General features: G+C 36.9%; 1 protein-coding gene across 7 annotated transcripts in view; it reads right to left on the bottom strand.

Moving 5' to 3' along the window:
• Window positions 1-14,684, bottom strand: part of UBR3 (ubiquitin protein ligase E3 component n-recognin 3) — a 224,976-nt gene that overhangs the window by 29,610 nt on the left and 180,682 nt on the right. For all 7 annotated transcript variants that reach the window (XR_013828877.1, XM_079925165.1, XM_079925164.1 and 4 more), the window contains one exon: window positions 11,454-11,557. Coding sequence is in view for 6 of the 7 variants with exons in the window: in XM_079925165.1 (XP_079781291.1) it covers window positions 11,454-11,557 (104 nt within the window). In the remaining variant the exon portion in view is untranslated. The remainder of the gene's footprint in view (window positions 1-11,453; window positions 11,558-14,684) is intronic.

Genomic DNA, 14,684 nt, shown 5'->3' with positions numbered 1-14,684 from the left:
TCCCCGGAAGAACGCACGGCGCGTCTAAGGCTGGTGCAACGTCATGCCGCCCTCTGCCGCGGCAGGCTCGCCCTGCATCCATACGCTACCTCCCCCCGGCCTGAGTGAGCCAGAGCCCACGAATCAGGGGATCCTTTAACCCCGTTCTGCCTGAGCGAAGAACAGACGCCCTCCGGTGACCTACATGCAGAGGCGGGGCCAAATCCAAAGCTGAGCCCCTGGGGGCTGTGAGAACAAAGAAGAGAAAGGGAAATCTCTCCCAGCAGCCTCAGGAGCAGCGGATTAAATCTCCACAATCAACTTGATGTACCCTGCATCTGTGGAATACCTGAATAGACAACGAATCATCCCAAATTGAAGAGGTGGACGTTGAGAGCAAGATTTATTATTTTTTCCCCTTTTCCTCTTTTTGTGAGTGTGTATGTGTATGCTTCTGTGTGACATTTTGTCTGTATAGCTTTGTTTTCACCATTTGTCCTAGGGTTCTATCCGTCCGTTTTTTGTTTTTTAAATTTTTTTCTTAATAATTATTTTTTTATTTAAATAACTTTATTTTATTTTACCATACTTTATTTTCTTCTATCCTCTTTCTTTCTTTCTTTCTTTCTAATTTTTCTCCCTTTTATTCTGAGCCGTGTGGATGAAAGGCTCTTGGTGCTGCAGCCAGGAGTCAGTGCTGTGCCTCTGAGGTGGGAGAGCCAACTTCAGGACACTGGTCCACAAGAGACCTCCCAGCTCCATGTAATATCAAACGGCAAAAATCTCCCAGAGATCTCCATCTCAACACCAACACCCAGCTTCACTCAACGACCAGCAAGCTACAGTGCTGGACACCCTATGCCAAACAACTAGCAAGACAGGAACACAACCGCACCCATTAGCAGAGAGGCTGCCTAAAATCATAGTAAGTCCACAGACACCCCAAAACACACCACCAAACGTGGACCTGCCCACCAGAAAGACAAGATCCAGCCTCATCCACCAGAACACACGTACTAGTCCCCTCCACCAGGAAGCCTACACAAACCACTAAACCAACTTTAGCCACTGGGGACAGACACCAAAAAAAACGGGAACTACGAAACCTGCAGCCTGCAAAAAGGAGACCCCAAACACAGTAAGATAAGCAAAATGAGAAGACAGAAAAACACACAGCAGATGAAGGAGCAAGATAAAAACCCACCAGACCTAACAAATGAAGAGGAAATAGGCAGTCTACCTGAAAAAGAATTCAGAATAATGATAGTAAAGATATCCAAAATCTTGGAAATAGAACAGAGAAAATGCAAGAAACATCTAACAAGGAACTAGAAGAACTAAAGATGAAACAAGCAACAATGAACAACACAATAAATGAAATTAAAAATACTCTAGAAGGGATCAACAGCAGAATAACTGAGGCAGAAGAACGGATAAGTGACCTGGAAGATAAAATAGTGGAAATAACTACTGCAGAGAAGAATAAAGAAAAAAGAATAAAAAGAATTGAGGACATCTCAGAGACCTCTGGAACAACATTAAACGCACCAACATTCGAATTATAGGGGTTCCAGAAGAAGAAGAGAAAAAGAAAGGGACTGAGAAAATATTTGAAGAGATTATAGTTGAAAACTTCCCTAATATGGGAAAGGAAATAGTGAATCAAGTCCAGGAAGCACAGAGAGTCCCATAAAGGATAAATCCAAGGAGAAACATGCCAAGACACATACTAATCAAACTGTCAAAAATTAAATACAAAGAAAACATATTAAAAGCAGCAAGGGAAAAACAAATAACACACAAGGGAATCCCCATAAGGTGAACAGCTGATCTTTCAGCAGAAACTCTGCAAGCCAGAAGGGACTGGCAGGACATATTTAAAGTGGTGAAAGGGAAAAACCTACAACCAAGATTAATCTGCCCAGCAAGGATCTCATTCAGATTTGATGGAGAAATTAAAACCTTTAGAAACAAGCAAAAGCTGAGAGAGTTCAGCACCACCAAACCGCTCTACAACAAAAGCTAAAGGATCTTCTCTAGGAAAGAAACACAAGAGAAGGAAAAGACCTATAATAACAAACCCAAAACAATTAAGAAAATGGGAATAGGAACATATATATCGATAATTACCTTAAATGTAAATGGATTAAATGCTCCCACCAAAAGACACAGACTGGCTGAATGGATACAAAAACAAGACCCATATATATGCTGTCTACAAGAGACCCACTTCAGACCTAGAGACACATACAGACTGAAGTGAGGGGATGGAAAAAGATATTCCATGCAAATGGAAACCAAAAGAAAGTTGGAGTAGCAATTCTCATATCAGACAAAATTGACTTTAAAATAAAGACTATTAGAAGAGACAAAGAAGGACACTACATAATGATCAGGGGATCAATCCAAGAAGAAGATATAACAACTGTATATATTTATGCACCCAACATAGGAGCACCTCAATACATAAGGCAAATACTAACATCCATAAAAGGGGAAATCGACACTAACACATTCATAGTAGGGGACTTTAACACCCGACATGCACCAATGGACAGATCATCCAAAATGAAAATAAATAAGGAAACACAAGTTTTAAATGATACATTACTCAAGATGCACTTAATTGATATTTATAGGACATTCCATTCAAAAACAACAGAATACAAATTTTTCTAAAGTGCTCATGGAACATTCTCCAGGATAGATCACATCTTGGGTCACAAATCAAGCCTTGGTAAATTTAAGAAAACTGAAATTGTATCAAGTAACTTTTCCGACCACAACGCTATGAGACTAGATATCAATTACAGGAAAAGATCTGTAAAAAATACAAACACATGGAGGCTAAACAATACACTACTTAATAATGAAGTGGGGCTTCCCTGGTGGCGGAGTGGTTGAGAGTCTGCCTGCCAAGGCAGGGGACACGGGTTCATGCCACGGTCTGGGAAGATCCCACATGCCGCGGAGTGGCTGAGTCCGTGAGCCACGGTGGCTGAGCCTGCGCGTCTGGAGCCTGTGCTCCGCAACATGAGAGGCCACAATGAGAGGCCTGCGTACCATAAAAAATAATAAAAAAAAAATAACGAAGTGATCAATGAAGAAATCAAAGAGGAAATCAAAGAATACCTAGAAACAAATGACAATGGAGACACGACGACCCAAAACCTATGGGATGCAGCAAAAGCAGTTCTAAGAGGGAAGTTTATAGCAATACAATCCTACCTTAAGAAACAGGAAACATCTCAAATAAACAACCTAACCTTACGCCTACAGCAATTAGAGAAAGAAGAACAAAAAAAATCCAAAGTTAGCAGAAGGAAGGAAATCATAAAGATCAGATCAGAAATAAATGAAAAAGAAATGAAGGAAATGATAGCAAAGATGAATAAAACTAAAAGCTGGTTCTTTGAGAAGATAAACAAAATTGATAAACCATTAGCCAGACTCATCAAGAAAAAAAGGGAGAAGACTCAAATCAATAGAATTAGAAATGAAAAAGGAGAAGTAACAACTGACACTGCAGAAATACAAAAGATCATGAGAGATTACTACAAGCAACTCTATGCCAATAAAATGGACAACCTGGAAGAAATGGACAAATTCTTAGAAATGCACAACCTGCCAAGACTGAATCAGGAAGAAACAGAAAATATGAACAGAGCAATCACAAGCACTGAAATTGAAACTGTGATTAAAAATCTTCCAACAAACAAAAGCCCAGGACCAGATGGCTTCACAGGCGAATTCTATCAAACATTTAGAGAAGAGCTAACACCTAACCTTCTCAATCTCTTCCAAAATATAGCAGAGGGAGGAACACTCCCAATCTTTCTATGAGGCCACCATCACCCTGATACCAAAACCAGACAAAGATGTCACAAAGAAAGAAAACTATAGGCCAATATCACTAATGAACATAGATGCAAAAATCCTCAACAAAATACTAGCAAACAGAATCCAACAGCACATTAAAAGGATCATACACCATGAGCAAGTGGGGTTTGTCCCAGAAATGCAAGGATTCTTCAATATACACAAATCAATCAATGTGATACACCATATTAACAAATTGAAGGATGAAAACCATATGATAATCGCAATAGATGCAGGAAAATCTTTCAACAAAATTCCACACCCATTTATGATAAAAAGTCTCCAGAAAGTAGGCACAGAGGGAACCTACCTCAACATAACAAAGGCCACATATGACAAACCCACAGCCAATATCGTCCTCAATGGTGAAAAACTGAAAGCGTTTCCACTAAGATCAGGAACAAGACAAGGTTGCCCACTCTCACCACTCTTACTCAACATAGTTTTGGAAGTTTTAGCCACAGCAATCAGAGAAGAAAAGGAAATAAAAGGAATCCAAATCGGAAAAGAAGAAGTAAAGCTGTCACTGTTTGCAGATGACATGATACTATACATAGAGAATCCTAAAGAAGCTACCAGTAAACTACTAGAGCTAATCAATGAATTTGGTAAAGTAGCAGAATACAAAATTAATGCACAGAAATCTCTGGCATTCCTATACACTAATGATGAAAAATCTGAAAGTGAAATCAAGAAAACACTCCCATTTACCACTGCAAGAAAAAGAATAAAATATCTAGGAATAAACCTACCTAAGGAGACAAAAGAACTGTATGCAGAAAATTAGAAGACACTGATGAAAGAAATTAAAGATGATACAAATAGATGGAGAGATATACCATGTTCTTGGATTGGAAGAATCAACATTGTGAAAATGACTCTACTACCCAAAGCAATCTACAGATTCAATGCAATCCCTATCAAACTGCCAATAGCATTTTTCACAGAACTAGAACAAAAAATTTCACAATTTGTATGGAAACACAAAAGACCCCGAATAGCCAAAGCAATCTTGAGAACGAAAAAAGGAGCTGGAGGAATCAGGCTCTGTGACTTCATACTATACTACAAAGCTACAGTAATCAAGACAGTATGGTACTGGCACAAAAACAGAAATATAGATCAATGGAACAGGATAGAAAGCCCAGAGATAAACCAATGCACATATGGTCACCTTATCATTGATAAAGGAGGCAGGAATGTACAGTGGAGAAAGGACAGCCTCTTCAATAAGTGGTGCTGGGAAAACTAAACAGGTACATGTAAAAGTATGAGATTAGATCACTCCCTAACACCATACACAAAAATAAGCTCAAAATGGATTAAAGACCTACATGTAAGGCCAGAAACTATCAAACTCTTAGAGGAAAACATAGGCAGAACACTCTATGACATAAATCACAGCACGATCCTTTTTGACCCACCTCCTAAAGAAATGGAAATAAAAACAAAAATAAACAAATGGGACCTAATGAAACTTAAAAGCTTTTGCACAGCAAAGGAAACCATAAACAAGACCAAAAGACAACCCTCAGAATGGGAGAAAATATTTGCAACTGAAAAATGAAGCAACTGACAACGGATTCATCTCCAATATTTACAAGCAGCTCATGCAGCTCAATAACAAAAAAACAAACAACCCAATCCAAAAATGGGCAGAAGACCTAAACAGACATTTCTCCAGAGAAGATATACAGACTGCCAAAAATACATGAAAGAATGCTCAACATCATTAATCATTAGAGAAATGCAAATCAAAACTACAATGAGGTATCATCTCACACCAGTCAGAATGGCCATCATCAAAAAATCTCGAAACAGAGAAACTGGTAAAAAAACAAACAAACAAACAAACAAAAAACAAAAAAAACCTCGAAACAATAAATGCTGGAGAGGGTGTGGAGAAAAGGGAACACTCTTGCACTGTTGGTGGGAATGTGAATTGGTGCAGCCACTATGGAGAACAGTATGCAGGTTCCTTAAAAAACTACAAATAGAAATACCATATGACCCAGCAATCCCACTACTGGGCATATACCCTGAGAAAACCATAATTCAAAAAGGGTCATGTACCAAAATGTTCACTGCAGCTCTATTTACAATAGCCAGGACATGGAAACAACCTAAGTGTCCATCATCGGATGAATGGATAAAGAAGATGTGGCACATATATACAATGGAATATTACTCAGCCATAAAAAGAAACGAAATTGAGCTATTTGTAATGAGGCGGATGGACCTAGAGTCTGTCATACAGAGTGAAGTAAGTCAGAAAGGGAAAGACAAATACCATATGCTAACACATATATATGGAATTTAAGAAAAAAAAATGTCATGAAGAACCTAGGGGAAAGACAGGAATAAAGACACAGACCTACTAGAGAATGGACTTGAGGATATGGGGAGGGGGAAGGGTAAGCTGGGACAAAGTGAGAGAGTGGCATGGACATATATACACTACCAAACGTAAAATAGCTAGCTAGTGGGAAGCAGCCACATGGCACAGGGAGATCAGCTCGGTGCTTTGGTATCACCTAGAGGGGTGGGATAGGGAGGGTGAGAGGGAGGGAGATGCAAGAGGGAAGAGATATGGGGATATATGTATATGTATAACTGATTCACTTTGTTATAAAGCAGAAACTAACACACCATTGTAAAGCAATTATACTCCAATAAAGATGTTAAAAAAAAAAAAAAAGAAAGAAAGAAGAAACTCTGCCCAAGATTTTTATTGGGAGCAGGTCACATAGGTACCCACTGCCTAGCACATACCAAAGTTCTAGATTCCCAGAAAGAAAGCAGGTATGTTCAGCATAAACCACATTGTTTGTACAGTTTAGGCACAGAGAGCCATTCTTATCAGTGGGATGGTGGAAACTCTCCCAAAATCAAAGTTCCCAGATACCAGTCAAGGGCCAACCTTGGAAGCAGGCCTTTCAAAGGATAGCATTCAGGCCTTCTTTATTAACTCTTTTCTGCACAGTGGTTTATCAGCATTACCTGCCCCCTGCAATCTTTTCTGTCTGTTTATTACAGCAAGACTCACCTTTTTAAAAGAAGTATTTGGCATCCTTCTACTGGGTCTCTGTTCAAGTGGAATTACTCCCTCCTTGTAACCTGGCTAACTCTTAGTCAGATGACACCTTAAAAATCATGCCCTAAGGAAAATCTTGCCTAATTTTAAATTTGTGTGTTTCTGTGTGTGTGTGTGTGTGTAGTGTGCCTGTGCACACATGCATACACACACACATGCTTTCTCTTACCAATGTTTATGGGTTGGGGTGGGAACTTGATATAAGCTGAGCCAGTCAGAGTACCTGTCCGGGATTTCTCTAACTGGAGGCAAAGGGAAGGTGTAAAGATGTGAGCCTGGAAATATCAGAGGTCATGCTCCTAGTCTATGGCAGAGACTATCTAAGGCAAGGCTGAATGAAGCAGATCCACAGAGAGAGGGATAGACCCAAGATGGCAAGAACCCTGCTAGCATCTGAAGCCATGGTTCTGGTCATCCCTAAGACTACCAATTCCTACAGTTTGGTTATGTGAGTCCATCAGTGCTCTTTCTTTGTGCTTATAAGCTAGTTCTAAATGGATTTCTAAATATCTTAACACCTAACGCATGCCAGGTTATAGACAATAAGGACTTGGAGTCTGGATAGTAAGAGAGACAGATGGCTGTATGTATGTACAGGGTGTGATGGGAGCAAACAGAGGAGGAACTAATATAGACTAAGGGCAGGGAATAGAAAAAAATTCAAGCCTCCTGCCCCAATGAGGAGAGTTAGTCTTGAATGATGAAGAGAAATAAGCCATAATAAGGAAGGCAAAGATGGAATGAGGCAAGGAAAGGGGGATTCCAGACAGAGGAAGCTGTTTGTAGAAGGGTCACAAAAAGAGCCCAAGACTTACAAGAATTGTAAATTGTCCAATGTATCTAGACTTATAAGTAGCAATCTACGAGAGATGAAGCTAGAAAAGTAATCTTTATGCCGAAGACCAAAGGTTGCAAACTGAGGGTTACCTGTCTGAATGCAGCATGGAGAGATGTTTGGTTTGTCTTTATCCTGTTTTGTCTTTAGTTACTGACATTTAAAACTCGGATATTTCTTGTAAAAGTCCAGATTTCCACTTACTCTTAAAAAACAGGAAGATCTGACAATACTGGGTCCACATTCTTACATGACGACAGGTATCTGGAGCTGAACAGTAAGTGTGTCCTCTTCGGCCAAGCATGCATTCTCTAACTTGTCACAGTCCCCAACTCCCATTTATATCAAACCAAAGACATTGTTGTTAAGAATGAGTTTAGGCTATAAAGCCAAATTGTCTAGATTTAAATTGACTCTTCTGATCTTAGGCAAGTTAGTTAAACACTCTGTTTCTATTTTTTCATCTGTTAAATGAGGATAATATCACCTGCTTTAAAGGGATTAAGTTAAATGCTTAAAAAGTGATTGGCGGGCTTCCCTGGTGGCGCAGTGGTTGAGAGTCCACCTGCCGATGCAGGGGACACGGGTTCGTGCCCCGGTCCGGGAAGATCCCACATGCGCGGAGCCGCTGGGCCCGTGAGCCATGGCCGCTGAGCCTGCGCGTCCGGAGCCTGTGCTCCGCAACGAGAGAGGCCACGACAGTGAGAGGCCCACATAACGCAAAAAAAAAAAAAAAAAAAAAAAAATAGTGATTGGCAATGGCAATCAGTAAATATCTGTTGTTATTAATATTACTATTTACGTTACTTATTTGATATCTATAAGCATTTGATTTATAGAATCTAGACTGAGCAATGAGAAGTAATTTTAAGCAGGATAGGGATAATATTAGATTTGAATTTTAAAATATTCACTGCTGCTTCTTAGGAGAAAGGGACTAAAACAAGACTAGAGGCAAGAACACCTATTAGCAGATAGCAAAAGTACTCTAGCATATGTCAAATTAGATGGCCTGATGGAAAGAATGGGTCGAATCAGAGAAGTATTTAGATGACAGAAATTACAGCATTTGGTAGAGCTTTGGAGGTAGAAAATAATGGCAGACTCTCATTCTACAAAGAGTAACTAGTAGTAGTATTGACTAAAATGGAAAACAGAGGAAGAGAGCAAGTTTGGATGAGAAGAAAATGAATTAATGTTATATATGTTGAGTTTGAGGCATGTGTAGAAATCTGCAGCTCACCACGGAGCTGTATACCGGAGCTAGAATATGTGGGAATCATCAAAGGATAGGTACAGATGATGCTATAGGAAAGAAGGTAAAATTGAGAAGGGGTCAGGAACCAAGCAACAACTCAAAGAATGGGAAGAGGAAGAGGTGAATGAAAAGGAGCCTTGAAAATGAGCAGAAAAAGAGATACAAGGAAAACCAAGAAAGGACGGTATCAAAATTAAAAAAAGAGTATTTCATGACGATTAAATGTTTTAATAGAATGCTAAAAATTAGAGAATTTGTCTACTAAGCACAAAACAAAATGATTTTAACCAGTAAGTCATTTACATGGCCTAGAAATACCACTCACATTTAGTTTCTTCTCATTATAAACTACATAAATTAACTTTTAATTAAAAAGAAATGATGCATTAAAAAAATGACAACGACTTTTTAAGCATAATTTTAGCTTTTTGTTGTAGCAAACTACTAATTTTTTTTTTGTTACTTTGCCTTGATTATCATCATTTTAAAAATATTTAAACTGGAAGTTTAAAGTCACAGATTAAGCTTAAGTTCTCACATTCACTCATTCATTTAAGAAATATTTATTTACTGAATACTTGCCATGTGTGAAATCAATGCATTTTAGGGACTTAGGGAAAAAACAAGGAATCACTCATTTGAGGTGTATACTAAGTCAACAGGTTGCTGTCTTCCAAGGTTACAACAGAGAGCAAATCCCTTCACATGTAATTATCAAAATTTAAAAAGGAGAAAAAGGAATTGGATATCTACTCTCAACCTGTTTTTTAAAAAAACCAAAAATCACAATCAACCTACCTGAGGGTAAACAAAGGAAGATCAATATTTATTTTAAATGCCTTAAAAGCACACAGACTTTAAACAATGGTACAGATTTTAAGTTTTATAGTGCTACTGCATGATAGAAAAAGGAAGGGTGTAGGGAGACAAGGCACTTTCAAGGGTCCTATAATAAAAGCTTGCCCCTACTGATCACATATGATAAAGAGTCTGGTAAGGTAGAAATGTTGGCCTGAGGCTCTTTAAAATGTGAATTTCTCCTCAGAATCACAAATGAAAATTATTTCTTTACTTCATATTCTAAATTGCTGTGAGGACTGAACTAGGTAGATGCCACATCTATCTCATCACACTATTTCAGAAGATGAAGTCATCATTTTGTTGTTAGTATGCAATTCAACATTGTTAAAAATTTGCAACATTATAACTCATGAAATTAAACAACTTTTTAAATAGATATCACATGTAAATCTTTATCCATATTTCTGATTTTTCATCAAAATAAAGATCCTAAAACAGGAATATAGTTCAAAGGATACTGATGCCAAGCTGAGACAACAGCTTGACTCTGGAATGATATAAACAAAATCTAAGTAAACCAGATTTTCTTCAGTGGGTAAGGCATGAAAACACAAGAAATTTTCAAAAATCAGACAATTAAATATTTAGTGAGTATGCACTCTATGCAACAGTATTTGTGCTGTGTTTTGCAAAACTAATCCAGGGAATCTATAATCTCCTGCAGAGATACAGTGATTCAACATACATTTATTTACTGGCTTGCCTACAAGTACCAGGCTTAGTGCAGGTGATAAACAAGAAGACAAAGAGGATTGAGATGTCTGCAAAAGTTTCTTTTCCAGTTTTCTGGAAGTTTTCTTTTGTCACCTTAACTCTATGTCACCTTAGAGTTAAGGTGGCATAAAATGCTCCAAGTTTCTTTTAGGACAAGATAGAGTACATATAAAATAATAAAACCCAAATGTGAAAAATCATACAAGTAAATAGGACATAATCTGAAGGCAGTATCAGACACTTTATTCTTTTCCTAAAATTACCATGACAAATTAACAAAACAAAAAAGGTAGCCTACTGAATGGAAGAAGATATTTGCAAACAATGTATCCAATAAGAGGTTAATAACCAAAATATACAAAGAACTCACAGAACTCATACAACTGTGGAACAATAGTTAAAGTGTTTCTAATATAATATTAATTCTGTTAATATCATACTGGTATGATACTAACACTAATTAAAAATAATGGGTCATCACATTTTGAATAACTCTATGATACTACTATATCAAAATATGTATGTATGCATGTAGATAAGGTAGAAGCATTAGGGCTGACAGTTTGCTCTATTTTTCACATTTTGTATCATTTTAATTTTTTAAAACAAAGAGTGATTTCCCCATGTCTTTACCTTACTATTGACTAAAAATCTAAAAATAGACCTACAAGGGAAAAAAACTATTTCACTGTCATCTTCTTTAGATATATGATTACAATGCTATTTACCTCAGAACATTTCCATCAGACTGAATGCTATACTTATGCCTATAATTTTTAGAATATTCATTATATATACAATATAATCTAAGAATCTAAATTATAAAGACATACCTTTGCGTAAGGGTTGTGGCATCATTAAGATCTGGATAAGCAAAAGGGATGTAACATCATGATAAAGAATTGGAACCTCAGGCTGTTGCTCCTCATTTCCCAGCCTAAAAGAAAAGTGCATAATCACTTTAGACAGCATTGTATCTTCCTTCTAATTCATTTTATATTTCACATATATGTCTATGGAACAGAAATCAACTTTCATAAGCAACTGAGAAATCTCAGAAGAAAAAGTTAGAGCCATATTTTTGGCCTAAAAATAAAACCTTTTAGGTTCACATATTTCCTTGACTCCGCCTAATATGAAAAAATTACATAGAAAATTTATTAGGTCTTAGGATATAGTAACTTGATTATGATTAACTTTCTGATCTCTTAGATTACAGAAATCAAACAAAGAATTAAACGGAGCTTAAGAGAATTAGTTTCACTACAAATGGGGTGGCACTTAGGACACTTGCTATGACAAACTTCATACTGAAGAAGAAATATTCATGTTATAAAAAAAACAATTCACAAATAAATTACATTGAAAAGCCATGGTCAATATCTCTTGTTAAAAGTTGTTTCAACTTTGTGACTAAAATTCAAATAAAATCTTTAACAGTTTCAAAGTTTCAAAGAAAAATAATAACCAAAGCAGAACTTAAAATACACTATAAAAGATAAAATAGTAAATCTAAGGAATGTATAGTACTATAAAACACATAGAATATATTATAAAGCAGCTCTTTTCACTCTAAAAGAATTTTTAAAACTCCTTTAGAAGCTTCAATTTTTGGTCATAGGTTTAATTTTTAATGTCAGAAAAAAGTTAATCTTAAGCTTCCAGAATTGGTTAAATTCTGAAGCTACACTTCAGACTAGACTTGGGATAAACAAGAATTGCTCAAATCTTTTATTAGGCTTCATCACTCAACAAATATATAGTGATTACTTAACTGTATGCCAGGCACTGGACACATATGTGAGTAAACCAATCTCTGCTGCTGTGAAGCTTAAATAACTGGCAGAAGATGACAGCTCTTTGAATGGCTCTATTCTCTACAAATATCTCTTTAATACACTTGTCTTTCTCTCCAAAGGTAACCTTCCATTAATGCCATGAATCCTAGTATTTCTTGTCTCTTAAGTCTCTCTGGCATCTCTTATTTACATGACCAAAGTTCTTAAAAAGAAAAAAAATCGAGGGGACACCATTTCCTCACCTATTATTCAAATTCCCACAGAAATGGTTTTCCACTGATTACACAAGTGGTAGCTTTTGTACGTCTGTAAATTAAATTGGGAGTAAATAAATAAATTAGGTGTATCGTTTAAAGAATTTTTAATGATGTGGGAATTTGGTTGGTGTTATTTTTAAAAAGCAGATTCTAAAACTGATACAATATGATTCAAACAGCTTTTTTTTCCATTTTTATTTATGTATTTATGTATTTATTTACTACTGGAGTGTAACTGCTTTACAATGCTGTGTTAGTTTCTGCTGTACAGTGAAATGAATCAGCTCCATGTACACCCATATCCCCTCCCTCTTGGACCTCCCTCCCACCTCTCCCCCACATCCCACCCATCTAGGTTGTCACAGAGCACCGAGCCGAGCTTCCTGTGCTTTACAGCATGTTCCACTAGCTATCTATTTTACACATGGCATTTCTGCATGTGTATGTATATATATATACACACACACACACAGAGAAAAAGACTGCAAAGAAATGTCTCTCATTTTTATGAGACATTATGTTTCATCTTTATGGTTCATGAGTTCATTAAATTGTAATAAACTATATATAGCAGGTAGGTTATGAGATTTTAGATTGTTTCATTTTCTTTCTCAACATTTTTGTACATTTTAAACATTGTACAATAACTACAATTTCATAATCAGGAAAAATTTATAAAAACAATAACCTGGAGCTTGTTGGCTACTAAGATAATAACAATCATCTCAGGACACAGGAATGGATCTTTCCTGGCACACAGTAAGCACATATTCTGAATGAATGAATGGATACACCCCACTGTAGAGAAGTCAACCACAGTTTTGGTGTTTTTTAAAAAATAAATTTATTTATTTATTTATTTTTGGCTGCGTGTTGGATCTTCATTGCTGCACATGGGCTTTCTCTAGTTGCGGCAAGCAGGGGCTACTTTGAAGTGTGCAGGCTTCTCACTGCGTTGGCTTCTCTTGTTGCAGAGCATGGGCTCTAGGCACGTGGGCTTCAGTAGTTGTGGCTCACGGGCTCTAGAGCGCAGGCTCAGTAGTTGTGGCGCATGGGCTTAGTTGCTCCGCGGCATGTGGGATTGTCCTGGACCAGGGCTCAAACCCGTGTCGCCTGCATTCTTAACCACTGTGTCACCAGGGAAGTCCCAACCACAGTTTTTTAATGTGGGGTTTAATATCATCATTGTGACAAGTATCTGTTAAATGCTTAATATTTTAAAATACATAATTATCTCTATCTCAAAGTTTTTAGGTAATCTTTAAAATCCAGATTATAAAAAGTGTACACTACTATTAATTCCATAGATAATAAGGGGAAATGGGTGGGTTAGACTTAATAGGCCTAATTTTCCCATTTTTTTTTTAAACCAAAGTGACTATCAACACAGTGAAATTTAAAGAAAATAAGGAAATAATTTTCATGAGGATTATAGACAAAAGTGTATATGAGAAACCTATATCATTAGACATATAATTTTATGTTGTAAAAGGATTAAAAGTGAGAATACAGAAAAAGATACTTCCATTTTTAAAACTCTTATACAGAAATGAAACACAGATGACATAATCAACTGTAATATTACAAGTTAGTGAACTAATGAACCATAAAAATGAGAGCAAATAAGAAGGGGAAAAAAATCAACCAGATTTTCCAGAAATTCCTCAAATCTCTCCAAATCTTTCTGATTCCGAAGCCTAAGTTTTTAGCTATTACTCTATGCTTCCTTAGGTTCTGGAATCAGAAAGATTTGGATTCAAATCAGCTCTACTCCTTCACAGCTGTGTGCCCCTAAAGAATATGTTAATTAACTTTTCTAAGCCTCATGTTACTCATATGTAAAAATTGAGACAACAATGGTACCTAGTTTATACAGTTATGGTGATGATTAAATGAGATTATATATGCAAAGCACAAAAACGTGCAGCATGATGTAAACACTGGATAACTGTTCGCAGCATTTAGTACTATCCTACTTATCTTAGGGCTATAAAAGAACACAACCCAG

This window comes from Stenella coeruleoalba, assembly GCF_951394435.1.
Source record: "Stenella coeruleoalba genome assembly, chromosome: 6".
Lineage (NCBI taxonomy): Eukaryota > Metazoa > Chordata > Mammalia > Artiodactyla > Delphinidae > Stenella > Stenella coeruleoalba.
The sequence above is the reverse complement of the archived record's forward strand: the minus strand, read 5'-3'. Positions and strand labels throughout refer to the sequence as shown.